Genomic DNA, 27,058 nt, shown 5'->3' with positions numbered 1-27,058 from the left:
CACCACAGGCTAGCCCTGTTCTGGGGAAAAAAAAATAGTGCTTTCAAGATTGGAGCAGAGAAAGTGCGGAATGAGCTTGCGTTTGCTTGCATCTGCCGGGCACTGGTCGCGGTCCGAACGGAAATTTCCGGATTGATCCGTTAGACTATGTCCTGGTTCCGCGGCTGCTTTCTACCAATTGACACTACATGTACATATATATACAATCACTAATTGACTTGACTTTTAATGTCTATATATCTTTGATTGGTCACTTGAGCAACGTGAAGGTGTTTCATATCCAGGTGTCACTTTTCAATAATGATTTTGTTGATAATTTAATGTTGTATGCACTTATGTATATATAAATATATACATATATATATACTAGTTAACTTTAACTTGAAAGTATTATATATGTACGTGACGTATCAACATTGAACTAGGCAAAATAGTGACTCTACACATATCAACTGATATGTATATTGATTGTATACCTTACATAGGCCAGTTAAAAAAAGCGCCTTTGTTTTTTTGTGTATGACACGCCGTTCGAGGTTGGCGCTTCTCGGCTTTTCTAGTCCATGCCAAGTCCAACTGCACTAGCCCCGATTAGGAAGCCATTAGAGATCTCTTGGCATGAATGCTGCTACGCACTACGTATTATTGACAATGCCCACAGTAGTATATTATTTTAAAATCCCATTGTTTCTATCTGAAGCACCGACGTCGAAGAACTGTATATATTTGGAAATTTATTTTGAATTGGGACAGGTGGGTGCATAATTCAGCGCTAGAAGTCTACCTAGAGGGCTATTCTGTTTAATGACGTCACAACATCACCAATCGACTCCGGTCCTGCTTGAAGATGAGTCAATAATATGATGCAATATAAAGTTCAATGTCTTTTTAATTTGGTTCTTGCTAACACAACTCTATGTGCGTGAAATGAGCTTCTCTTCCTTTTCACTCTTCAACGTGGTTGGTCAGATTGCGGATGAATTGTGGGGCCGACAGCATCAGACCGTTCAGACGACAAAAGCTTCGCTGACCCGCGCTTCTGACAGAAACATCGAATCGTGTGTTCAGCGTTGCGAGAAATATCTGTCATGCAATTTATGTCTTCAAGACCGAAGTTTCCCCGAGACTGTTCCGAATGAGAGGAGGGTTCAGCCTCATCGACAAAAACACCAAAGAATGCCCCCACCAGTACCCCACAACAGAAGGCGCGACAAGACAGTTCTGAGCTGTTCTTTTTGCCGAGGACGCAAGTAAGTCTCCCTCTGTTGCCCTGATAAACCAGCCGACTGAAACTCCGGCAGGCTTCGTTGTGACAGACTGTCTCCTTGTGGCGCCTGCGCGCGACGAGGTAAACCCGAGGAATGCATCTACAGCTCTCCAGAGCAAGACCGGAAAAATGCCATCGACTACAGACCACATGCGCGAAACCAGCATGTTCGTCAGAGAATTACGCGTCTCGAAACCCTCGTTACTGAGATGAGAGACTTGGCGCAGAGCCCACACCAGCCACCAGGGAATGTGACATCACTACACGAGACTCCCAGGGGATCTATACCACCCGCTATTCCGCTTGAAGGCCATGCGACAGATAACATGAGCAAGCTGAGTCTTACGGATGATGAAGCCGTATATATTGGTAGCTCCCATTGGATCACCATCTTGGAAGATGTATGTAGCCCTTAAAAAAGCAAACAAGCAAGAAAGTCGCTGATGACATTTTCAGATTCGACTTCTCAAAGACGAGTTGTCCGACGATTATTCCGATGGGGCTCAAACTGGAGAGTCGACGCCCTTTGATGCTGGCTTGATGCGTGGACCACCACAGGCTAGAGTCTCTCTCCTCGCCAGTGCCACCTGTCCTTCAAGAGAGCAGATCCTGGCCATGATACCTCCTCGCAAGGTTGTTGACAGACTGGTCTCTCAGTTCTTCAACTCCTTTGACTTTGCCCCGGGTGAGTCGTGGAATTGCGGTTTCAGTACTTTTTAGCGTCTCGGAATTTACTAATCCGGAAATACGGACCACTCAGCCATTCTGAACCGGAGCAAGTTTTTCGGAGAGGTGAAACGTCTACGCGGCCATTGTTCGTTGATCTGCTAATTTCAGCTCACAGTATGAAAGATTTTGGTCCAATCCATCAGCAGTACCCATCATGTGGGTTGGTCTTTTGTTCAGCGTGATGACAATCCCCGCGCTCCTCCACCAACAAGACGCTGGAGCTGGCGTACCCACAACCGAGTCAATAGATATGATGGAGACCTATCGGACTCTTACCATTTATTGTCTAATTGCCGGCGACTATCTACACCCGACCAGATACACCCTTGAAACCTTGATCTTACATTTTGCCGTCGACCAAAACGTAAATGTCGACACCAACGTTGGCAACTGGATCCTCATTGGCGTCGTTATTCGCATCGCACTGCGTATGGGTTTGCACCGCGACCCATCGCACTGGCCCAATATTCAGCCAGCACAGGCTGAACTTCGGCGAACTCTCTGGATGGTCCTATATCAGATGGACTTTTTCACAAGCACAGAAGTCGGATTGCCGCGGATTATTAAAGACTCGCAATGTGATACAGATCCTCCCACACTTAACGACGACACCAACACCTTGCAGCCAGTGACAGATCATGTACCCCTCGTACATCTTATTTATAGACACACGATCATTAAAGTTGCAGCAGAGATATACGACGCGACTGAGGCCGCAAAGCCGTCATCTGATACAATTACCGTGCTTGCTGCTAAACTGGATGCTGCTGTGAACAAAATACCAGGATGGTTAAGATATAAATCATTAGAGGCGTCGATTACCGATAACCCCGTGACGATTCTGCATCGAATCGTTTTGGACGTTCTCATACACAAAGCCATCTACCTTCTTTATCGACGAAGCTTTATAAACGAATCTACAGGAGAAGAAAGCACCATATCCAATGAACTATGCATTGAGTCTGCCCTAGCAATCCTAGATCATCACCGAAGAATGGGAGAGGAAACTGAACCTGGTGGTCTTATGTTCGCTATTCGCTGGAAGGTGGTTGCCCTCAGCCATGAATTTCTGCAAGCGACGATGATACTGTGTTTTGCCTTGAGTAGGCTCAACGAGGGAGGTCTCAAGAAGGAACACTGGGCCTCGGTGCATAGACGAGATGATATCATACAAGCTTTAACCAATGCAAAAGCTCTGTGGAATAGAAGTGCGGACCATTCAATAGAGGCACAAAGAGCAGCAAGTGCAATCACAGCCGTACTGAAACAATATTCACACACTGCGAATATGCTACATTTGACAGGTTCAGATGGTAGGAATACATCTCCAAAGTTCTTGACTACTTTCCTGATACTGATATATCCATAGAAAACCTTAGCCAGCTGCCAGGACTTGCCTCACTTGGTACTTTTGACTTTGGACAGAATATGGCTTTGGACCCATCTTTGTTCGCCGTTGATGATGATGATATGATGGCATTTGGAAGTATGTTAGACGACTTTGTGATTGGTCCCGATCTGAACAGCTAGTCTGACACGGCTTATAACTGGTTTTATGTCGCATAATAGACTTCACTAACAAACATCAAATAAATCGGTATTCACCCCTGCAGGTGTTAGCATAGTGAGTGGCTAAGCCGTTTATCTTTATTTTAGTTTACATCGATAAACCAAAAATAAGTTATTATAAAACGTCGGAATTAATTGTGCTCAAAGTATAAGGTCCGAACGTAGTTAACTGGGCTGACTGCCTTTGTTACATCGATGTCGGCCCGGAGTTGCATCGCACGGGCTGAGTCGTCATGTTTTACCATTGCTGGAGGTATCATTAAATCCGCTCCGATGGGAAATTTATTAAGGACTCATCATCAGCTATGTTTCGATATTTTTTTTACATTAAATTTCTATAATATCTTTTATAATATATCAAGAAAGACTTACAAATCCTCGTTTTTCTGAGCTCAAAAAATTATGGCCGAATTTGTTATTAAAGACGAGGATCTAAGCAACCTCAAGGACAAGGTGGTCGTCATTACAGGTATATTAGCTTTTAATTTTATTGAGTATCCCACTTGCCATATGGATCCGTTTAACAGATGGATCAAATAGGTGGCTCGGCTGGTATAGGCCTGGCAACAACTAAGCTACTTTTATCCATGGGAGCATCTGTTGTCTACGGAGATATTCAACCACCAGCCACTGGAGAATTGGACAAAAAGTCTTCCACTTTATTTGTGCAAACAAACGTGGTCAACTGGACAGACCTTGTCGCGTTGTTCAAAAAAGGAAAGCAGCATTTCGGCCGGATTGACTCCGTGTTCACAAATGCCGGTGTCCGTCCTCGCGCGCGCTACTTGGCATTTGAGGAAGATGAAAATGGAGACTTGAAGGAGCCCAATCACGAAGTCTTTGATATTAATCTGAGAAGTGTGATCAACACGGCTTACCTGGGTGTCCACTACATGAAGGAACAGCCCGAGGGAGGCAGTATTGTGCTCATGGCTTCCAGCTCCGCTATACAACCGTTCCGACGTCCTGATTACAGTACGAACAAATTATTTCCTATTGATCGATATCGAATCAGTTAAACTGACTAATTCCATAGGCTCCGCCAAGCATGGCGTTTTCGGGTTCGGCAGAGGATATGCACGCCTTGTTGAATCCGCCGGGCTTCCCATTCGGGTCAATGTCATGATGCCATCTATGACAACGACTGGAATAATGCAAAACATGGATGCGATGATGAGTCAGGTATCATACCAGGCACAGACTGATTCGTCTGTTGCACGTTGCGCTGCGTTGCTAATGGTCGACACATCTCGGCACGGGGAAGCAATTTTCGTATCCGAGGGGAAATATAAAGAAGTCGAAAAGGCAGTTCTCTTGCCAGCCTATGAATCAATCAAGGGAGAGGAGAGGATAAGTGATGATGACGTGATAAGACTCCTTTCTGCGAAATCATAGTATTGCGTATCACAGGAGGGACCAACGCATAGCCCCAGCCAGGTATATAACCTAGACAGTATTGTAAATTGGCAGTTAGTTAGATAGAGAGAATTAATCGATATTCTTATAATAGAACTGCTAACAGCCAATGAGAAGGATTATTCTCGTTCGATGGCGAAGATTCCCAGTGGCAAGTTTCACTTGCTGCTAACAGGCAACAACGCTGTATACTATCGCGCACGCATTGTAAAAACAAAGGAAACATTAACATAGTTAAACTACTACTAAGAAAATTAAGAATTAAAATTAAGCTTTTCAGCGGAAATGGTAGCACCGTATTTGCAGGTCTCGCGCATTCCTACTCACCGAGCGCTATAGAAACAGCGGACGCGGACAGTCGGACGGTCGACGGCCTACGAAAGAGGTTTGCCAACGGAGATCAGCGAATATTACCAGCACTGTCCGCGACAATGACTGTCTACTATAAGATGCCGAGAAATACATTGAGTTTCTGGATTTATTTATTTATTTCACAAATGGCTTTTGTTCGATTTCTCTACTACACTCTCTTTTCTTTAATACTGGTTGATATTGCCCACTTATTTGATCAATTTGTTTCACCTGCTTAGAAGATATACCAGATACTAATCAAGTCAGAATGGTCCCTTCAGAAAAGGAAATGGAGCTGTCCGAAACGGCCGATTTTGTCTACCCATCGGGATTCAGACTCGCGCTGTTAATGATCTCCATTTTTATTTCTATGTTTTTAGTTGCCTTGGTGGGTACACGTATTTGAATACCTTAGGGATATGACAACTGTTACTTCGATATGTAGCTAACATGGCCCATGTGTAGGACAAACTTATCATCTCAACTGCCACGCCAGCGATCACCAACGAGTTTCACGCAGCAAACGATATAGGATGGTATGGAACAGCATACCTACTTACCAACTGCGCCTTTTTATTGGTATTTGGGAAATTATATACCATCCTAAGCGTGAAAGCCACTTTCATGACAGCCGTTGTGCTCTTTGAGATAGGCTCTGCTGTCTGTGGAGCAGCACCAAACTCAGTCGCCTTCATTATTGGAAGGGCCATTGCTGGGCTGGGAGCCGGTGGGGTTCAATCAGGCGTCGTGAGTTCCCATACTGTCTCTTTTGCTTGAATAATATACTTATCCTCTGATGTATCAGCTTGTTGTGATAGTCTACGCCGTTCCGTTGCAGAAACGACCTCAGTACCAGGGTATGCTTGGTGCGATATATGGAGTTGCGTCAGTAATCGGACCTCTGATTGGCGGCGCCTTCACTACAAATATCACCTGGAGATGGTGTTTTTACATCAATCTCCCTCTAGGAGGCGTGGTCTTAGTATTTGTCTTCTTTTTACTACGCATACCAACACCCTCAAGCCAAAGTACTATCAAATATAAGCTACAACAGCTCAACTTTGAAGGCTTATTTGCCCTTCTGCCAGGAGTAATATGTCTATGTCTGGCTTTGCAATGGGGTGGTTTTACATACAGTGTGAGTTGGATGAGGAATTATTTCAGTGTGCATGTGGAGCTGACCGACGGCAGTGGAGTGACGGCCGTATTGTCGCGTTACTTGTTCTAGCTTTTGTGCTGTTGATCGCATTTGTCTTGATTCAGGTCTGGAAGCCTAAACAAGCTACAGTACCTCCGCGTATTTTCATTCAGCGCAGTGTTGCCAGTGGCTTTTGGGCTAGCTGTTGTGTCGGAGCCCATCAAACACTGTTGAGTGCGTATACCCTTGTCTTATACAGACCTTAAAAAGGTTGCATATTGACATAAAACTCCAGTATACTTCCTTCCAATCTGGTTCCAGGTCATTAAAGGTGACTCGGCTGTGGAAAGCGGCATCCATCTCTTGCCAATGGTGGTTGCGCTCGTAGTTTCATCGATTGTATCCGGAGTCCTTACATCTCGCATTGGCTATTACACGCCATTCTTGATTTTTGGAATTTGTATCGCAGCTGTCGGAGCGGGTGTACTGACTACCCTCCAGGTCAATACATCAGTGGGAAAATGGATAGGTTACCAGATTGTCTATGGCTTTGGCCTCGGTTCTTGCTTCCAGGCACCTAGTATGGCTGCACAGACCGTCCTCCCTCGCAACGAAGTGTCTGTCGGAGCCTCGCTCATGCTTTTTGCTCAAACACTCTTTGGTGCAATCTTCGTCTCGGTTGGACAGAACGTTGTTGACGGACAGCTTTCTAAGCGACTCGCACGCATATTGAGTATCACCCCTCAGCAAATTGCGAGTGCTGGGGCCAGTGGACTTTTCAAAGAAATACCACCTCAGTATTATGATGCGGCAAAGGTGGCATACAATGATTCGCTGTGTGTGTGCTTTCAGGTTGCTTTGGTCTTGGCCTGTGTTTGTATCTTTGGAGGTCTTTGCATGGAGTGGCGCAGCGTGAAGAAGGAAATAGAGAAAAGTGAAAGAGAGCAGGTGATTGAAGAGGGGAAAGGCCAATGTGACTAACTCCACGAAGGACGATGCTGACGCGGAAAAGAAAGATCGTTCGACTTGGAAAATGTAGCCATCGATTGTTCCACTATAGCCGATCGGACCAATTTAACTACCGGTCCATTTTTCCTTCGGCCGAAATATTCGCAATCTGTGTAATTATTAATCCATTATTGACTGAGTTTTTGAAACCTAAGTAAGCCAATATATTGTATAAATTTGCTCTTCGATCCCGATATCATATGGCGTTGGTTCTGTAGTTCCATTTAAGTTACCAGCGGTCGTCTTCTCATGGAGTCAGAAACAATACTCGTTCTAGGCGCAACAGGTAACACTCCAAGAACTCATAAACAAAGCGAGGTGTTATTGGGAGCACTGACCAATTTATCTGCTACAGGCGCCTCCGGTCTTGCGTTTGTTGAAGAGGCGCTTGCACTACCCAATCCACCCAACTTGGTGTTATATGTTCGAACTCCCTCAAAGATTTCGGAACGAGTTTCAAGCCATCCAAAAGTATCCATTGTTACTGGATCTCTTTCAGACTACAGCACGCTTGATTCTACTCTAAAGTCTCATCATGTCACGACTGTTGTGTCTTTTCTTGGCGCATATGTGTCTATCCCCGCCATGATAACACGTGCTACGGACACGCCCATTGCCAATAGTTTTCCAGAAATTATAAAAGCCATGAAAAATAATGGTGTTCGCCGCTTACTGGCCTTGTCAACTCCTTCATACTGGGTAGATGGGAAAGATGTCGGAACCTGGAAACTCTCTCTTTACTCCATACTTCCGAAAGTTGTGGTTCCCCAGGGGAATGCCGAGATGGTTAAAATTGCAGAAACGGTGAATGAGTTGGGCGAGGATCTAGATTGGACAATTTTTCGGATTCCGCACCTAACAGATGGTCCTGGAGATATCCCTGTTTGGGCCGCGTATGCTGGGCCAGACCATAAAGGTAGTCTCGACCTTTCCCGGAGAAGCATGGGACGCTGGCTTATGGGAGAGATAGTAGAGGGGAGGTGGATTAACGAGGCGCCATTTCTGGGAAATTACTAAAACTGGATGACCACGGCCTGGTGTGTAAAGACAGAAGACACAAACTGTTGAAGGGCCATCTTTTGATAGCAATTTTTCCCGCAACAAGGAATGATTCCTCTTCTTATCGAGAATAATGTCATAAAAAAGCTATTAGATAGTATCATGTCTAAATTGATAATAGGCGAGTCTTAAATGATGTAACAATAAAATACCACATACGAATCGGGATGTGCCAGCAGTAGGGTTGAGAAGTGAAAACTGAAGCCCTAAAATAGTTGATCTTCGTATAGATTATTATCGATACTTTGCAGGAACTTGAGATAGACACCGATTGAAGGTGGTAGCATTCGGTCGTGGGCCTGTTATCACAGTGCTACTTCGAATGAATTGCTAGTATCATTCCCATGTTGCAAATTGAGATATGTACACTTATCCTACTTGGTTACTTCGTATGGATTGGGGTTGCGTCTTAGGTCAGCAATGTGATCAGTACTAGGTCGAAAATTACGTAGCATTAATGGTATATAGAGGTTCACATTATTCGGGGACTCCTTTTCCTGCTGTATCCAGGACAGCCAGCTTGACAAGAGGAAGCAATTAATGTTCCGGATTGTCGTATGGGCGCAAGAGTTCCAATGGTGTCTGTCGTATATGCATCGGTCGGTATTATTTACTTTATCGAGCAAACAAATAAACAACTAAAAAATGTGCAGGTGACATTGATTGATGCAAGTACAATAAGTGCAATACTACGAGTCGACCACCGGTTGACTCCTTGATCACCACCATGAAACTACAAAAACGTCAAAAGTACTTATCAAGAGATAATCTAATCAAAGAGCAATCCTACTGGCTAATCCACTCGGAGCCCCGTAGAACCAAGAGAAAAGGAATAAAAATGGTAGCGGAAAGCGATCGGGCTAGCTAGCGCCGGACTATGGACGATTCGGTTAAAAAGTGCGACACGGATAGGAGCGCCAACGGCGTGCCGTCGTTTCGCCGTGACAATGATAATTTTAGAGCTTGCGCATAATTTGGTGTCTAGCCACAAATTGGTTGCTCCATACGACGTTCTCGGCTATTGTTCCCCCTAAAAGTAACTACAGTGATTCCCTCATGAGGCGGCATATGCCGTGTCCCCACAGTATTTGCCCCAGGTATACGGCACATGGAGAGCATGGAAGAAGCGCCTCCTTGTTCTCGTCTTTATGTCCATTCCACCTTCATATATTCAGTGTGCTCGCCTTGGGGAGAGGACAACTGCAATATTTAGTCCTTATGATTTGCCATTGTTTTTGATTTTTTCATGACTTCTGGTTCCACACAGCTTATTGTAGCTACAGAAGGTGGAACGACAACATAACAAGGAGCAGAAACAAACAAAAATACTTATTAACAGTTGACGACAATGATCCTTCTCCAGCTTGTCTTCGCTGTGGCGGCGTATGCTGCGTTCTCGCTCCCCAAAACCGACCTTGCCCTACTGGGCCCTGTTTACAGGGCTCAATTGGACCCTTCCGCAGATGCGTTTGTGAAGGCCGCTACCCAAGCAACAGAAGCGGTGCAGAAAGCAGTCACTTCTGGAAACACTTCATATGGCATTTTGGACACCAAGGGAACGTCGTTCTCCGCTTCGTTCTTTATAGTGGGAAGCGATGATCCCTTGTTTGAATACCATTTCGAGGCTCCGGACCTGAATGGCTCGTATACGAAAGGGAACCTGACAGAGAATACCGTATACCGAACTGGAAGTCTGGCCAAGGTACTTACTATGTATGTGTGGATGGTCGATATTGGGGATTCCGTTTTCAATGACCCAATCACAAAGTATATCGTAAGTCTGTTTGGAAATCGTTGACACTAGTAACACGAAACTAATCAACTTTTCTGGAAAGCCTGAGCTGGCGGCAGCTGAACTGATACCCTCCAATGCACTGTTCCCTACAAATTGGAGTGAAGTCACGGTTGGCGCATTGGCGAGTCACATATCCGGTATAGGGAATAACTGTGAGTACTCGAAGAACAACACTATTGTAAACCGGTGCATGTCTGAACAAAGTTCAAAGTCCACACTGGGGATTTGGCTCTCACAGGATATGGGACGCCACCAGTAGCCGCGGACATCCTGCTTGGGTATCCTCCACTAGACGGAGAGAACGTGCCGCAGTGCAATTTTTATGGTCCCCAGGAAAGCTGCACGCGACAACGTAAGTCATGCAATCATCAACCCATGAGAGGAATTGGAGATAATGACTTTTGATATCTGGCAGAGCTTTTGAATGGTATCATCGAACACCCTCCAGTCTATCCGTCTTACACCACCCCTGTCTACTCAAACCTGGCGTTCGCCATCCTTGCTCTAGCCTATGAAGAAATCACCAAAGTCCCGTTTGATGTCAGCTTCAGTCGAGTCTACAACGAATCGCTAGGACTTTCCTCTACTACCGCTAGATATCCGCCGAAGGATGCTGATGCCATCATCCCGAGAAACGAAAGCTTTTCTCTTTTTTCATACGATCTAGGACTGGAAGCACCGTGGGTCACTCTCTGTCAAATAGATTGGTTGTGCGGAGATGACTTATACTGACCCCTAAAAAGTGCCGGAGGACAATATACGTCAACAAAGGATTTGAGGAAAATCGCCCAATCGATTCTTGATAGCGAATTGTTGCCATCCTACATCACGCGACGATGGCTGAAACCTAGGTCATTTACCTCGCAGTGGAACGCGGCAGTTGGGGTGAGTAGTTTGTCCCTCCAACCAGTGCAAATCTTGGAATGCTAAGTTTCGACCTTCAGGCCCCCTGGGAGATTTACCGAAAAGAAATCCTAGCTAATACTATCATCGACGCGGGTCGCATTGTGGATACTTACTCAAAATCCGGAGACGTGGGGGCGTATTCTACCTTTATTGGCCTGGTGCCAGACTATAACATCGGCGTGACTGTTCTTGCCGCAGGAGACGCACCTCAAAGCTCGGTGTATGCGATTCGCGACATTCTTGTTGATATCTATGTAAGTGTGATCAGTAAACAATCCGGACCCTGGGAGATATACACATCATGCTAACGGAAGGACAGTATCCAGCAGCCGAAGCCGCAGCCAAGGAGAAGGCCCAAAGGGCATTCTCCGGTACTTTTGCCGCCAAAGATCGTAACTCGTCGATAACTTTGACCGTCGATGGAGGACCAGGAGTTACAATCACCAATTGGGTGAGTAACGGCACCGACTTTTTGGCAGGAATTCTCGCTCCCTACTCTGATTTCCGCCTATACCCCACCGAACTGAGTGCCTCGACGGGAGATGATGGATTAACGTATTATTTATACCATCTCAACTCGCTGCAGCAAAACGGCGAGCCTTTTACGCAGGACTTCTGGTCTCCTTACAACAATGAATGGATCATGGTCGATGCGTTGGATTACAATAATCTGGCCACGGACGCCTTCACCATTGGCTTTGACAAACAGGGTGTGGTGCAATCTGTTCGGTGCCAAGCGCTACGCTCTGATATGTATCGATCAGGATGATGATTTAAGCCACTGGTGTGATTGTTTACGGGATGTGTACATATTTGCTAGTTTGGAAGATCAATTAATACCAATTTCTCTAGGAAACCTAAGAAGTAAGATGGTCTAACCTCCGTTTTGATTAGTAGTCTACTTTTAGCTTTCTTTTCAATAGCATGAGAAAGGCCAAATAGAGAAATTAATACTGGGAGAAGTTTATGCTGGGCCAACCTCTATCATTGGCACATTGTAATACCTACGAGCCCTTAGTATGTACCACAGCATCGCAAACAAAACAACCGCTCCAAACACGAGGAAATTGTAATTCATTGTCACGGGCTTCACCTCATTCACGGCCGGCCAGAAACTCCAGAAAGCACGAAACTCAGATAAAAATAGGCAAGAGTATTGTTAATTGTGCCTAGCGGTTCTGGAATCCGCCAGGGTCCCCAGTACAACTGCCCGGGCCGGATGGCTCTCGTTGAATCGTGTGATACGCCTATACCGCCGACAAGTCGAGTTCGAAGCAAGAATGCGCATGTGAGTAGGTATGAGGAATAGAGGCAGGCAATACTGAGATTGGAGAGAAGGACTGATGATGTGGCTGTTATAGCCAAAGCCCGCGTCGGGATCAAGGTACGATGTGACAACTGCTTAGGCTTCAGCAATCTTTGCCTTATTCTCTAGATTTTTAAATATGTCCAGCTTGAATGGCTTCCAGTGTTGGCGTAGGATCACCAAGTGTGTACATGACGCACAAAATCATGCCGAATCCGAGGCTACCGTTGACTTGCCTTGTTATAAGCTTTGCGTTCATATTTTATGGTATATTTTCGGGACGTGAAAGTAAGAGACATAAATGGAAGGTAAACTTACTAATAAGACTTAGAATCAGCGCCTGAGGCACAGCCTTGGACGCACTCTGGATTTCTTCTGACATCTAGCTAGATCGTCAGAAAGGTCGTACATATCCAAGAGCTGGTCTATCTCCAAAACATACATGAACAGCACTATCCGACCCTATCCACATACTATTAGCAGTTTTTATTTGAAGAAAAAATACCTAGTAACGAACGCATTAACACAAATCCAAAGGATGGTAGGCCGACAAAGAACGACAGTGCCTGTGTCTGCCAGTTACCTTCATTCAAGATGGTAGTATATATGGACCTGTCTCCATGCGGAGCAAAATAGACGAGCGGGGTCAGGACAGCAAAAAACCTAAATAGATGTAGGATCAATATAGCCCCTTCAAATTTGGCCAGTGCCCGGCTGGTGACAGTGTTGATCACGAGCAAGAAGATAACTAAGGCCTAGAAGAGTAGTAAAACTTGCCATGGTTTCACATCTAGGTCTGGCTTGACGAATATTATTAAGGAGGCTATTAAATTACTCATCAGGTAACTATTCGAAGATGCTGGGGCCAGCCAATATTGCCCGTCCTTCTCAATATTAGCCAAGGATGTTCAATCAAGAAAGGAATAAGCAACACACTACCAGTAACGTATGATATGAAGTTCCTCCACGACGGAGCTGCCATCAACGATACCCAACTAGAGTTTTCCATCAATATAAGTTTAGATAAATATAGAATTTCACCAAAGTGATGACCACCTACTAGTACTGGCCTCCAGCCATAGGGGGCCTAATTTCAGATAGAATCAGTGTGAATTCACAGCCGACTTAAGAGTAGATACTGTATGAGAAATCTCACATCGAAGTCAATTCTGAAATAGTCCCGAACACCGTTAAAGTGTCGAGCCAGTCAATCAGGAACGACCAAATAACCCCGGCTGGGCCGCCACTATAAATTGTTAGCATTGAATATCCTCGAGAGAGAACTAGGGAACAGACTTTACCAGAGCTTGTCCAAATACTCTGTTCGAGTGAAAGTAGACAAGAACACACAAATTAGTTCTTGGTTCGGCAAATGTAAATTTCAAGTTTTACTTACACAAGTGCTCCTTCCCAGGTATAAGAACGGTGCATGAAAAGCCAAGGACGGCCATGAAGCCGAAAGTGCGCTATACACCACGGATACTTAGTATATCCCCTTTAGCGTTGAATGTAAAAAGCCCACCTTCAGCATCGGCTTCTTGCCAAGATGCATCAGTGCCTGGTCATCAGAATGTATAGGATGGGATCCATCTGCCTCCTCATGTCTACGCTGCATTTCAGCATCATCTTGTGGTTCCATTGTGACAGTACCCTGTTTGATTTTGGCCGAAATAAAGCTGAAACCAAAGGGGATACTCTTTTAATGCCAAGGCGTATGTCCCAAATAAAGTAGGGGGCTATGATAGACATGCATACGTAATCGGCCAAAAATACGAAGAAGAAAAGGCAGAGAAGAGAGAACCGGTACCTTTGATAACAACTTCGGGGGAAATTAATGTCGGTAGAGCGCCAAGGTCTACTCAGATCATCCATCGACATGCCCAGATTATATCACTACCGCAATGTGTAACTTCAGTTATCCTCCCATTGGCCGGGAAGCCAATAATACATTGCGGCTGAAGTAGGGGTGTTGCCTAGCTGACCGGTGTTGTAATGAAGCTCGTTATGATAGTACGGGGTACCTGATTTTGTAATTTTTAATTTTATTAGTATTTTCAGTTATGGAAGCTTGAATGTAGACTAGTTGGACGATGTTGACGCCGATGACGATGGTAAACCTGTAAGCATTTTCTCTTTTATTTTTGCTGGCTGTATAGTAGCCAACTTTTGAATGGGGCAACGTACAGAAGACGAGATGAAAAGAGGCAGATAGTCGTAAGCCGCTTGGGTAACTCTGCGCGCAAAAAAAGGATAATACAGATGGGGACCGACATAGCCCCAACATCGCTGATTATGTTTATGATGCCAACAGAAAGCGAAACCGCGCGCTGATATAGTTAGAACGCGTTAGAAAACTGAAAGAGGGAAATATCGGAACTGACACGTCTGGCACAGTGAGTGGTGATATAATCCCAATGGCGTGGACTTCCACATTGAAAGCTTAACGGAAATATCGAAGCGAAGGTGCATGCTACAATGAAAATTATCAAACACCATACAGCGACACGATGCCAACCGACTGGCGATGTAATAAAAACCATGCTAAGAATCGATATTTTGGTAAAGCATAGGGCGAAAGCAAGAAGAAGTTGGCCGGCATATTGTGTCTGTTTCAAACGAACATCACAATCAGTAGGATTTCGAGATGAGAAACAAAGTATCACATTCAACGCCGGTCCCAGCACCGCAAAATCAGCATTCTCTACGATTTTACCCCAGGCTTGGCCGGCTGGTATGAGTAGCGTTACAGACTGGGCAACAGAAAAAATCTATTTTTGTTAACTGAAAAGACATGAACGTGCTATGATAGTTAAATACTATCATAAAGGAGCCTTACATAGGCGAGTATAATCATAAAATCATGAGATACGAATTGTCTCGTAAGAAAAAATCGAGTGAGAAGCCGGATAAACACACAGAAAAAATTGTAGCAAGCAATAGCCATGTTATTACTTGAATGATAGGAGAATTATCTGCGGGCGTCACAATAACCTTAGGTGTACCCATCGTCAAGGGTGGAGCGGTTGAGAAGAAGGTAACTAAGTGTTATTTGCATCGTATATTTTTCAGTAACCTTGGCTTCGCTGGCGCCGAGGTTTATTGATAATATAGTTGTGCTTGGACGTTATGCCGCAAGTGCGTAAATAAAATCAAGTTACCGTCAAGGCGGCTTTCAAATGACAAAACATACACAGCCCGGACACATGATAATTGAACCTCCTGTCTCCCCTACCGTATACTGGCTGGGGTATTGGATGGGGGAAGGGGCTGGAGTGGAAACATGTACAGTACACTGCGTATTTCTTGGCGATGGTGTTTTCATTTACTGATTGGGCATAAAGCCAAAATTGCTCCAGTTGATCGACTGAGACATTCCACGTAGTCCTTGTAAAAGCCAGTTAAAGGTTCCCTAAAAGAGGAACTTGCATGCTGTAACATGTTCTGCTTCTATTTTAATTACTTGGGTATTATATTGTACGTGTATTTGTTGGTCCACTAGTAATTTGCATGTCTTTTTTAAGTTGAGTTGCTCCGGCGGCGCTACTGTCGTCTTTGTTGTCAGCTCGGTCACCCACCTGTCTTTGTCAACTGCTGGAAAGAGAACTCAAAACAAGAACGAAACAGTCAAGGAAGAGCAAGCGCAATACGAAGCTATGGAAGGGGCTATCCCGTTCAACATTGAAGGCATCGACGAGCCTTGCTACACGTGGTATAAGGTTTACGGCGATTTGAAGGCGACCCCTGGCAACATTAGACCGCTAGTTCTGTACCCTGGTGGACCAGGAGCGTGCCATGAGTATCTACTCCCTCTTGTGGATTTACACGAACAGCATCGGATTCCGTTGGTATTCTATGATCCAGTCGGCAATGGAAAGTCCTCGTCGCTCTCCCAGAAAGCAGACGACGTGTCTTTCTGGACCCCAGAGCTCTTTGAAAACGAGCTTCACAACTTGGTCAACTATTTAGGACTTCACGAGCGCGGGTTCGACTTTTTTGGTCACAGTTGGGGTGGCATGCTAGGCTCTCGCTATGCCGCTTCACAGCCAAAAGGCCTCCGGAAGCTTGTACTGGCGAATACACCATCCAGCGTGAAACTCCTAAATGACCATGATAAGAGTCTTTTGTCTCAATTTCCACAGGAAGTTCAAGAAGCATTTGAGAAAGCAGAAAAAGAAGGTCGTTCCGACTCAGAGGAGTATCAGCAAGCAGCAATAGCGTTCTATAAGAAACACCTCTGCCGCGCTGATCCATGGCCTAGTGAGATGGAAGCCACCTTGAGTCACCTGGAGGAATCAAAAGCCTATCAACATATGTGGGTTTAGCTCTTTATTAACGGAAAAGAAAAAGAAAAATAGGTTGACAGTTTTCAGGTACGGTCCTTCAGAGTTGACTTGTACCGGCATTTTGAAAGACTGGGACACTGCCCCAATAGCATCTCAGATACAAGCTCCGACGCTCTTAATCAACGGCCAGTACGACGAAGTTGGGGACTCGGCAGTGCAGCCATTCTTTGATACGATCCCGCGGGTTCGTTGGATTACCCTAGAGGGTGCAAGTCATATGGCTCACATTGAAGTACGCCAGCGATTTATGGAAGTGCTGTCTGGATTTCTGCTGAGTCAATCTTGAGGAAAATTCAATGCTGAATGTGATTTATGTGATCAATTGATGATAATGCTTCAAATACATGTATTAACGTTTGAAGACCTTCACGATAGAATATAAAATCTCCGGAAGCGTCAACTGGTGACATCATCAACTGATGACCGTGATACAGACTACATCAGCTACTATACTACTATCTGAGTTCAAACTTCCCCCATTGCAAGGAAATACAATTAAATATACGTAGCACCGTCCTAAATTGCAAACTGGTGCTCGGTCTCCAAAAAACCAAGCCAAACGGATCCCGAAAACCCGAAAACCCGAAAAGCGCGTATATTGTGGTAGGTCATTATTTGAAGAGTACGTGTGCGTATTGAACTCTTCTTTAAGATTTATTCACAGGATAGCATAAAAATTATCAACATATAAGAACCCGATTTCATCATTATGTACGTATTATTTTCATAAGGATTAAAATTGATTGACATTAGAGGCTGAAGACAAGACGGCGGGGGCGGGTACACTTGCCCAATGCGGAAATACCACTTGGGGACATTTTTCATCGTTGGAACGTCGTACCCACAGGAGGCAACGAAGCTACATTTTCGTTCGCTACCACGTAATTTTTGTGGGGAAGAAAGGGCTGATTTGTTCCTATAGTCTTCGTGAATGGCTGCAGGAAAAAATTCGCGCATGGTTGAAGGCCCACTGCAATCATTACCCCTTTGGACTCTTGGCTATCTTGGCTAATTGCCCCTTGAAGATTAGTGAACACTCCTGCAAAATTCGAAGTCGGGTACAAATAGAAAATAAAATTCTACCTGGGAGGAATTACCTCGAGCGACACTCCAGCGACAGCGATGAAGCATTAACCCCGAACGCTACCCATTCTTGCAGCCGCTTTTTTGTGAGATCCTCAACAACCCAAGAAGATGGATTCATCTTCTATCCATGGCGGCACTGAGGGCCTTAAAAATACCGACTCGCATGCCCAGAAGGCTAAACTGGCCTCCGATATTGTCAATGATAATTATGACGGCACCCCAAAGCGACAGCACACTGCAAAGACGCCCGAACTAGTAAAAAACAGATCCACTTTGCAGGTTGCCTTTATGTCGTTCGTTCTAGCTTCTATTCCGTATGGACTGTCGACAACGTTTATCTACCCTCTTTACAACGGTGGCCCTGTAACTATTATCTGGGGATGGCTTGCGGTTTCGTTGATTATCATCTGCGTTGCTGCATCCCTAGGCGAAATAACAAGCGTATATCCTACCGCTGGCGGGGTCTATTACCAGACATTCATGCTATCACCTCCTCGATGGAGAAAATTAGCGGCCTGGACCTGTGGCTGGGCTTACGTTGCCGGGAATATTCTCATTACTTTGGCTGTCAACTTCGGTTCAACGACATTTCTTGTTGGGTGCATAAATGTCTTTGAGTCGGAGATTGGAACCGGAACCCTGGCAAGTGAGACTTATCAGCAGTTCCTGATTTTTGTCGCCATAACCTTAGTATGCAACGCCGTCTCGGCATTTGGAAATAGATGGCTCCCACTACTTGATATATGTTCCCTAGTCCCAAAAAGTGTAGCGTTGATCCATAACTAACTTCTTGCAGACCTTTGCCATTTTTTGGACATTCTCTGGTGTAATTGCCATCGTAGCCTGTACCTTGGCCCTGGCGAAGAACGGGCGAAATTCAGGTGAATATGTATTTGGCCATTTCGAACCTTTGTCTGGCTGGACCTCCGGCTGGGCGTTTTGCGTTGGTCTTCTTCAGGCCGCGTATGCCACATCTTCAACCGGGATGATTATATCGTATGTCTAAACCGTCCCAAGGAGAATTATTACAATGTGTATTAGCTTACACCATAGCAGCATGTGCGAGGAAGTCCAGAACCCAAGTGTACAAGTGCCGAAAGCCATGGTTGGAGCTGTAATTCTCAACACTCTCGCCGGATTACTTTTCCTCATTCCTATGGTTGTCGTGCTCCCTGACCTTACCGAGCTTGTCACTGTAGCGTCTAGCCAACCACTACCTGTCATCGTGAAGTCGGCAGTAGGGAACGCTGGGGGCACCTTCGCCCTACTGATACCGCTTATTGTTCTTGCTATACTATGTGGCATTGGCTGCACCACTGCCACATCGCGCTGCGTGTGGGCATTTGCGCGTGATGGTGCTATGCCTGGCTCATATTTGTGGGATAAAGTGAATGGATCTCTCAATACCCCTTTCAATGCCATGATGCTCAGCATGGTGGTACAAATCGCACTTGGCCTCATCTACTTCGGATCGGTGACCGCATTCAATGCTTTCTCTTCCGCGGGTGTTATTTTCCTGACGGTCAGCTATGGGGTCCCAATTGCCGCTTCTCTTTTTAGCGGACGCAAACAAGTGAAAACAGCCAGCTTTAACCTAGGAGCTTTCGGAGTTTTCTGCAATGTCATTTCTCTTGGTATGTCATGCCGTCCTAACCAATGGAACATCTTTGACTAACCTTGCACAAGCCTGGACTGTACTCGCCGTTCCGCTGTTCTGCATGCCGACAACTCTCCCCGTTACAGCAGAGACCATTAACTATGCATGTGTGGTGTTTGTTGCTGTCATAATCATTGCCGCTGGGTGGTACTGGGCCTGGGGCCATCAAAACTATCAAGGTCCACTCGTCGATGGAATTCCAGTGCCCGTGGAACACCCCATGCTAGATGAATCGTATGAAGAGGCAGATCTGATGCACTGAAATATCAGATGTCCAACTTTTGCGAAGTGTATATTAAAAACAATGTAACAAACTTGCATCAATATAGAAACAGTACATATGAAGAAGCATATTGACAACATTGAAGAGACTGGAGACAGGGTGGAGTAGAATTATGAATAAGCTAGGTTTCCGAGATACTCGGATTCTAGTATTCCAATGCTTGCAGAGCTCGGGCAGAACTGGATCCAAGACGTGGCCATATTGTAATTCCAATGGAGGACAGGAAAAGAATGGCCGAACAAGGGGCTTTAAACGTTATAGCTTGATTTATTCTATCTTTAACACAACACGTGTGCCGACAGTTATTTGAGGTATATGCATTCAATATAGCTTTGGAACTACGTGCCTAGCTCCTCCAGAACAGTACCGTTTAAACGCGCGGGGGCACAAAACGTGAAATATCTAAGGGTAAGGATTTCAAAGATTCCAGAATGCTTTCAGTTTATGACTGACTTTCAAACACGGCCAACCCAAATGTCTTTCCGTTTGAGAGATAATTTCGAATAGTATTGGTGTTTCCTCTGGATCGGCGAAGAGCTCTCCGCACATGGCAACAGCTAGACCGGCAGTAATCCTGGCATGAGCATGCTCATTGTTTGTGATCCCGATACTGCAAACTGTTCGAGCCACCGAGCGAATACATTCATCGCGTTGATGTTGAAGCTCAAGACCGCCGAGCCCAAGTTTTGGTATTCGAGGGTCATAGGCAAGAAGGAGGATCCGACAGAGATAAAAGTATTGATGAGCTGCAACGGGACGATCATAGGCAAACGAGATTTTCGGCAACTGTTTCTTGCCGTCGCTCACTTTAAGTGTGGTTGAATTCGACGTTCTTTCATCATACGTGGGGGAAAAGAATACTGGTTTTCTTTCGGTCCAATCATTCAAGTACTGCCAGTATTCGTCCCATTTTTCCGTGTCGACGCCGCCTGGAGAGTAGACAAAGCTAGTCACCTTGGCTGCGTGAGCCATAATGCGGTACGTCCACACGGTATCTGATGCAGGTTCTAAGCTGAGATCAAAGTTGCAATGATCCTCGATTCTCTCGATTCCTCGCTTGGTCATGTTGGCAACAAATATCTCCTGACGAAGAACCACTAGTAATGCCGCGTCACTAAACCCAGACGCAAATATGTTTCCCCTTTTAAGTCAGAGTAGGACTGGTGCAGACACAACATGTGAGCTTATTGTTTCGTCGTCTGTTGGTTCTGTTTCTACGTAAGCTGCGTGGATGGAAATCCTGGTGAGTGGCATGAACATGACACACCTGTCATTTCTTCCAGCAATCTTAAGATAGTTGCAGAGACTAAACCTGTGTCTTGAAGAGTGTTCGTAGTGTCGCTCAGCGCAGGAATAAGCCTTTCCAGACACAGACGTTGATATTTGTCAGCTCGAGGATTGGCAGTTGCATTGATATAGCTGTTTGGCCGAAAGGGCAAGAACAGCATAGAGTAGGGTTGGATCACTGTGAGCCCTGGAGATAATGTATGTTCGAAAATGCATTTGGGGATCGCAGTAATCAAACTAGATGTGAAATTCAGTGTGTGAGACATCCAGCCTGAACAGCTCCAGGAACGCACCCAATATACCAGATCTGCCATGAAATGTTTCAGAAGTTCGTCCTCTTCTGCATCTGTCAAAGGCCAAATACACGTGGTGTTCGAATCTTTATGTGAGTAAACTGCATCCAAGTTCGCAGATACCGTAGCGTACGAAGACTCGCATGACGAAATAGACTGACGGACTGCTTTAGTTGATGTAGAGCCCTGACAACTTCCAGGAGTGAAGGTCCAGGATTGCGGAGCCGATTCAAGCCATGGTTCCGCGGGCGTTTGGGAGGACTCATTACCCAATTTGTCTAAATCATTCGTTGCCTGTGGCATAATGGGCGAATCTGTCGTCACGCCCCAAATTATTGCTGGCGTTTCCGGTGTCGCTGATGGGCCGTTTAACCCAGCAGCTGATCGGTCTATTCCATGAAATGGGGCTACGTCCGGAATATCGTGCCATCTTTTGACTGAACCTGGCCGTCCATGATCGCTAAAAGAATTTCCACGAACTCTCACTGGTGAAACTGATGCTGGGCGCTTTCTGGAGGAGGGACGTCGCTGGCTGACACTTCGAGTTGCGCAAGGCTCATCCCTTGCTCCCCCCGCGCTCTCCGGGCTATCTTTTGTCTCTATTTGACTGAACTTACTAAACCGGATTTGCAAGGACGATGCGATTGAATCCTTGCAGTCCGACTTGCACAGCTCACAATTGATACATTTCTTGTGCCCGTCGATAATCTCGCCTGAGTTCAAAGTCAGTACCATATACTTATTCTTAATCATGTTCCATCGCAAAATCTCTCACATTTTGAGTGCTTCAATTTGCATCGCTCACTAGACACAAAGTTAGAGAATTGAATATAGGGCAGTACAAGAACGAGAGAGGTAAGGATGGGATTCTCACCACGCATGAGTCCGCTTACGTACGTTGTTTGTCTTGTCAAAAACGCCGGTCACGACATCCGATTGCATTCTTTCATCCTATTTAACATCTACAAGCGGGTCGGGTTGGTTAACGATATACGTTGGAGCTGTCGAATCTAGATTGCCTGGCCGAAATTCCGTGTTTTTGAATAACTCGGAGTTGGATGCGAAAGATCTAATATCCGGATCGACACACGGACTGAAAAGGCCACTGAAACCAACTGTAATGAAAAGGAAGCGTGTGACTGTCACGCGCCAAGTTCCATGCAAAAATTAGCTTGCTCGTAGCCGATGTGGCGAAGCTATGCGGGTGATATCCCACCAACGTTCGCGTAATTTTATTTGGCATCCCCAATGCTAAGTTGGGATATACGTAGTATGGCAGACTAGTACTCTATCTCTTACAAATTGATAGCAAACTATTTTATAAATATTTAATAATATCGAAAAGATGAACAATAAAGTAGTTAAATTACTTTATCCTCAAGCTTTCTCACTTAAAAAAATGCTATAAAATAATTTATATTATATATTAACGATTGGATTAAAAGTAGCACTAAATAATAAAAATTTACAATTATTTATGTACAGCCCCAAGGCTAGAATATTGATTTCTCGGCCCAATCTAGACATGTCAATCTCAATCACAGCTGCAGCAAGAATATCACAACACGTCAGCATACCCCATGCATATTTCTGATCCGGAAACTACTTCCCAAAGCGGTAGCCGAGCTCCGAGTTGTGACACCCCGCTTTTGGGTTCGAGTCAGTAGAGTCCACGCCCTTTATGCCCTGCATGTTGCGATAAGTATTACTTGACGCTATTTGTTTAGGCTTTAGTATTATCATAGAAGTGCTTGAAAAGTAGGTCCGTGGATGTCTCACCATCACATCACACATAACAACACGTAGAAAACTTGAATATGTTTTCATGTTCCACTACACGGGCGGGGAGTTAGTGAATATTCCCATGGTGATAAGGACAAGGTGACCTATTTGTCACTGAAGTTGACCCTTATGGTAGCAAGGAAGAAGGTAATGAGTTGTGACAGGGGAACCAAGATGACCTAGTTCTTTACTGAAGTTGTTTATTACTGATAAATTGACCCTATTGGGTGAATATCTTTATGGTGATAAGGATGGCTATGGCAAGAGAACCAAGGTAAACTAGTTTATCACTGAAGTTGACCTCGCTAGGTGAACATTCCTATGATAGCAAGGAAGAAGGCGATGAGTTGTGACATGAGAATCAAAATGACCTGTTTGTCACTGAGGTTGAGTGTCAGTATGGTTAAGTCACTGAGGATAGGGGCTATGACCAACTGAGAGTGGGAAGGAGTCCCCTTTTTAAATCTTTACGATAGAAGATTTTGGTTATTAGTTCTTTGTTATTTTAGATTTTGGAAAAATTAAAAAAATAAATTTTTAATAGGACTATTTATTCAATATATGAAGATAAAGAAATAAATGATAACTTTCTAGATAGTCCCTAATGATGTGGTTATTATTTTTTCTTTCTTTGCTCTTTATAGCTTAATTTCTTTATTGTTGGTGGGAAGCCTATGCGTCCACATTGGTGTTTTCTTGGAGATAACTATCAGTTTTTGATAATTATCTAACTCTACTGATTCACCATCAATAGCAAGTGTATTCTCTTTAAAAATTTATTTGTCTTCATACCTGGGCCTATCTAGATTTCTTTTGCCGTCATAACACCGATTAGGCTCTCTAATTTCAAGCTTTTCTAAACTGGAATACCAAATATGAGCCCTGTATATCCTATCCATAAGAAGTCATGATTAGGTCCTATTCCTCTATGACATATGACTAGTTCAAGCACTGAGTGCTGCTGATGCATACCTATCCGCCAGGTGCACGATTCTTCCTAACATGTGTCATAAGCACTTTCGAATTCGGCACTCCTAAATGATGTTTATAAATGATGCTTAGCCCCAAACATCTTCCTGCCACTGCTTGCTCCTGGTCTGCCTCTCTTGGAAACCCTCCACTTCTTCCGGAGAGAAGTTCTTGTACTCAGCATAGAAACATCCAATCAAGCGTCTGACTTCTTTCGCCATTCTAGTTGATCCGCACAAGTAAGTTTTTGCCCTGTTTTCGACAATGAGATCAACGATTTCCCGACTGTATTTCTTGATCTTGTCTTGAATGTGTTGTGGCTGAGAACGATCTTGTGAGTACGCAACAATGATATCCAGTTTGTCACCCAGGATCCTCTCCGCCTCCTCGAACTCCTCCATGTAAATGTGGCTATTCTTATCGCGGCAGCCGAAGATGAGAATAGTTCTTCCAACCTGACAGCCAATTTGATAGAGTCTGACTCGGTGCTGAATGAACCCACGGAATGGCGCAACTCCAGTGCCAGTTGCGATTGTAAGCATGGGCTGACTTTCGCTAGCTGGGAGCTTAAACGTAGATTTACGTACATGACAGAACAATCCTGCAAGCTCTTTGCTAGGAACCTGACCCTGGGAGGCAGCTGTACTACTTGAGATCTTGTTATCACACAACTTGGAGATATAGGTAGATGTAACGCCGTGAATAATGTCATCTGATTCATCTAAGTGAATAGAAAGCAAGCTCACGGTCAAACTTATCTGGCGGGGATATACGGCAGATGCTGATGCAATGGAGTAGTACCGAGGCTGTATCAGACCCAGACTTTCGATGACGAAAGAAAAAGGGATATTCCATGGTTGCCCCGCACTTGCTAACATCAAAATCGACGACAGTGTAATACGATTGCTGGCTTTGTATTTGGAATACGTCGCGCCGTCGGAAGATATCGCAGAAATCCACCGTTCAGCCTCAGAAGTGGGTGCGAATTGCTTCAGGTCTTGAAGAAACTGCCGAGATACTGGACTGCAGATTTCAAGGTGGTGCTTGAAGAGACTGGCCAACGTCATTGTGTCCGAGAATGTTAACAGCTGCTCACTCTCGGGCGTCTGAGAACTGATGACTAGACGCTTATACATGTCCTCTGTCGATATGCCTAGAGCACTTCGCAGCCCTTCTACCTCGGTCTCAAAGTTTACTGGCCAGATCCCAACGTGATCGCCAGTCTCATATTTGAGTTCGGGGTGATGGGAGATATCAATGTCTAGATGGAGACATGGCTTGGAAGGATCGGCTGATAGAATCTTTGTCTTTGTGATAGTCACCTTACGGATTGCCGACAGCCGCGACATTGCTCGGATGTTCTGGGTCTGCTTCCTGAACTGCGGTTGATACGAGTCTACGTCCCTCGGCAACTCCGCAAATCTAACACTGAAACCGGGTTGGTAGGGAATTGCTTGTTCCACGAAGCCAAAACGACCGCACAGAATCTTGACAACGGCCTCCTTCCAACAGAGGAAACCCTCCTCAGTCAGGCCGAGTGCATCATCTGCCAGATGTAAATTCAAAAGAGACTTTGCACCAAGCTGCACAAAACTAGACTGCACGTCCTGTGCAAATTTATTGTAGTGCTTGTAGGTGCTGTTGCCGACGCCGAGAATGGCGAATTGCAAATGCTCGAGTTTGACCTTTTCTGATGAGTTGGTCAGCCAATCGAAGAATTGCACAGCATTATCGGGCGGATTTCCCTCTCCATATGTGGATAAGAGCATGAGAACCGGTATTGACGAGGTTATCTTAGATACCGTTTCGATGTCGAAATCCGAAAAATCGGCAACGAAGGAGCGTTTTGAAAGGGCGACAACCAGGTGCCTACTTAATTGAGTCGCGAGGCGCTCAGATGTTCCAGACTGAGAAGCCCAGAAGATAATGATGTCCCTTTTCTGCGCGGTCAAAGTTAGCAATTATAACATGGAATCGCGTGGCTAGATAGACCTGAGATTCAACAATTTTGGCAATATTCCTCTCTTGAGTGACTGTCTTCAGCTTCTGGTTTCCTTGAGGCCTCTCAAACCACATATTGTGGTAAGGATTGGGCTTTGTGAGTTTAATTTGAAGATATTTCCAGCAAATGAGCATGCATATAATAAGCATTGTGACATCATCCAGCTCTATTCCATGATGAAGTGTGGAAAAAGACAAGTATTTCGCCATCAGAGTCTCACGCATTTTGTGATGCGCCGTGTGGAGGTCGAGTTATGAGAAGAAACCTGGCTTTTGATTCTGACCGCTACGTTTATGTATTGGAGGTAGAACTCTCGCTAGATCTGAATTTTAACCCAGTATTCTACAGTCTAGAGCCTTGGAATAACAACCGCAAGCATAGGTAGCAGATGCGGAGGTATCACATGTGCGGTGACTAGTACTGTACTTCCTCGAATGTGGATTCCCAACGAGTCAGCCAGCACCGGATTGGAAGTTATGCTTAACTACTAATGGAGCATTGCTTAGAGGTCGAGGCAGAATCTGGGGCTGTGATGACCGATACTACAAGGAATGTCGGCGATCGCATGTTCAATGGGGAGTTAGGACCCAATTACCAGATGTGGAAATATCCTTCCGGGGCTGTTCGCAGAGCCACTCACTCCACAGTCTCTACTATACGATCGGGGTTTACTCCAATACTATTATGATATAATAAGAGTATCCTAGAGGTTAGTTAGCCAATCTCAATTATACTTTTTTTCTGAAACGTTCATATATCATCAAACAACCCTTTGCAGCAAGAGGCTTTCATGGTTTTTATTTATACTGTTA

The 27,058-nt window shown here is 44.9% G+C and overlaps 9 protein-coding genes across 9 annotated transcripts; 6 read left to right on the top strand and 3 right to left on the bottom strand.

The window, feature by feature from the left end:
* Window positions 1-1,176: 1,176 nt before the first annotated feature.
* Window positions 1,177-3,531, top strand: TRUGW13939_07490 (uncharacterized protein; the record flags this gene model as incomplete). The annotated part of the gene is made up of 7 exons (XM_035490630.1): window positions 1,177-1,250; window positions 1,302-1,668; window positions 1,724-1,952; window positions 2,028-2,059; window positions 2,112-3,309; window positions 3,366-3,482; window positions 3,527-3,531. 7 exons carry the CDS (start codon window positions 1,177-1,179, stop codon window positions 3,529-3,531), a joined length of 2,022 nt encoding a protein of 673 aa, XP_035346523.1.
* A 436-nt stretch (window positions 3,532-3,967) lies between these two features.
* On the top strand, window positions 3,968-4,960 carry TRUGW13939_07489 (uncharacterized protein; the record flags this gene model as incomplete). The annotated part of the gene is made up of 3 exons (XM_035490629.1): window positions 3,968-4,034; window positions 4,106-4,540; window positions 4,602-4,960. 3 exons carry the CDS (start codon window positions 3,968-3,970, stop codon window positions 4,958-4,960), a joined length of 861 nt encoding a protein of 286 aa, XP_035346522.1.
* Window positions 4,961-5,600: 640 nt separating this feature from the next.
* Window positions 5,601-8,495, top strand: TRUGW13939_07488 (uncharacterized protein; the record flags this gene model as incomplete). The annotated part of the gene is made up of 7 exons (XM_035490628.1): window positions 5,601-5,720; window positions 5,798-6,079; window positions 6,138-6,470; window positions 6,524-6,704; window positions 6,766-7,306; window positions 7,715-7,764; window positions 7,834-8,495. 7 exons carry the CDS (start codon window positions 5,601-5,603, stop codon window positions 8,493-8,495), a joined length of 2,169 nt encoding a protein of 722 aa, XP_035346521.1.
* A 1,390-nt stretch (window positions 8,496-9,885) lies between these two features.
* Window positions 9,886-12,007, top strand: TRUGW13939_07487 (uncharacterized protein; the record flags this gene model as incomplete). Its single annotated transcript, XM_035490627.1, has 7 exons — window positions 9,886-10,311; window positions 10,373-10,484; window positions 10,544-10,684; window positions 10,748-11,012; window positions 11,076-11,217; window positions 11,277-11,492; window positions 11,558-12,007. 7 exons carry the CDS (start codon window positions 9,886-9,888, stop codon window positions 12,005-12,007), a joined length of 1,752 nt encoding a protein of 583 aa, XP_035346520.1.
* A 390-nt stretch (window positions 12,008-12,397) lies between these two features.
* Window positions 12,398-14,183, bottom strand: TRUGW13939_07486 (uncharacterized protein; the record flags this gene model as incomplete). Its single annotated transcript, XM_035490626.1, has 8 exons — window positions 12,398-12,636; window positions 12,863-12,926; window positions 12,987-13,006; window positions 13,062-13,207; window positions 13,701-13,790; window positions 13,841-13,862; window positions 13,941-14,010; window positions 14,067-14,183. 8 exons carry the CDS (start codon window positions 14,181-14,183, stop codon window positions 12,398-12,400), a joined length of 768 nt encoding a protein of 255 aa, XP_035346519.1.
* A 2,014-nt stretch (window positions 14,184-16,197) lies between these two features.
* Window positions 16,198-17,173, top strand: TRUGW13939_07485 (uncharacterized protein; the record flags this gene model as incomplete). Its single annotated transcript, XM_035490625.1, has 2 exons — window positions 16,198-16,856; window positions 16,915-17,173. The coding sequence occupies 2 exons, from the start codon at window positions 16,198-16,200 to the stop codon at window positions 17,171-17,173; spliced, it is 918 nt and encodes a 305-aa protein (XP_035346518.1).
* Window positions 17,174-18,081: 908 nt separating this feature from the next.
* TRUGW13939_07484 (uncharacterized protein) lies at window positions 18,082-19,892 on the top strand (the record flags this gene model as incomplete). Its single annotated transcript, XM_035490624.1, has 4 exons — window positions 18,082-18,663; window positions 18,770-18,969; window positions 19,030-19,607; window positions 19,660-19,892. 4 exons carry the CDS (start codon window positions 18,082-18,084, stop codon window positions 19,890-19,892), a joined length of 1,593 nt encoding a protein of 530 aa, XP_035346517.1.
* Window positions 19,893-20,330: 438 nt separating this feature from the next.
* TRUGW13939_07483 (uncharacterized protein) lies at window positions 20,331-22,435 on the bottom strand (the record flags this gene model as incomplete). Its single annotated transcript, XM_035490623.1, has 4 exons — window positions 20,331-21,010; window positions 21,181-22,206; window positions 22,269-22,297; window positions 22,368-22,435. The coding sequence occupies 4 exons, from the start codon at window positions 22,433-22,435 to the stop codon at window positions 20,331-20,333; spliced, it is 1,803 nt and encodes a 600-aa protein (XP_035346516.1).
* Window positions 22,436-24,333: 1,898 nt separating this feature from the next.
* On the bottom strand, window positions 24,334-26,470 carry TRUGW13939_07482 (uncharacterized protein; the record flags this gene model as incomplete). The annotated part of the gene is made up of 2 exons (XM_035490622.1): window positions 24,334-26,184; window positions 26,237-26,470. 2 exons carry the CDS (start codon window positions 26,468-26,470, stop codon window positions 24,334-24,336), a joined length of 2,085 nt encoding a protein of 694 aa, XP_035346515.1.
* Between the last annotated feature and the right edge of the window lie 588 nt (window positions 26,471-27,058).

This window comes from Talaromyces rugulosus, chromosome IV (genome assembly GCF_013368755.1).
Source record: "Talaromyces rugulosus chromosome IV, complete sequence".
Taxonomy (NCBI): Eukaryota; Fungi; Ascomycota; class Eurotiomycetes; order Eurotiales; family Trichocomaceae; genus Talaromyces; species Talaromyces rugulosus.
The sequence above is the reverse complement of the archived record's forward strand: the minus strand, read 5'-3'. Positions and strand labels throughout refer to the sequence as shown.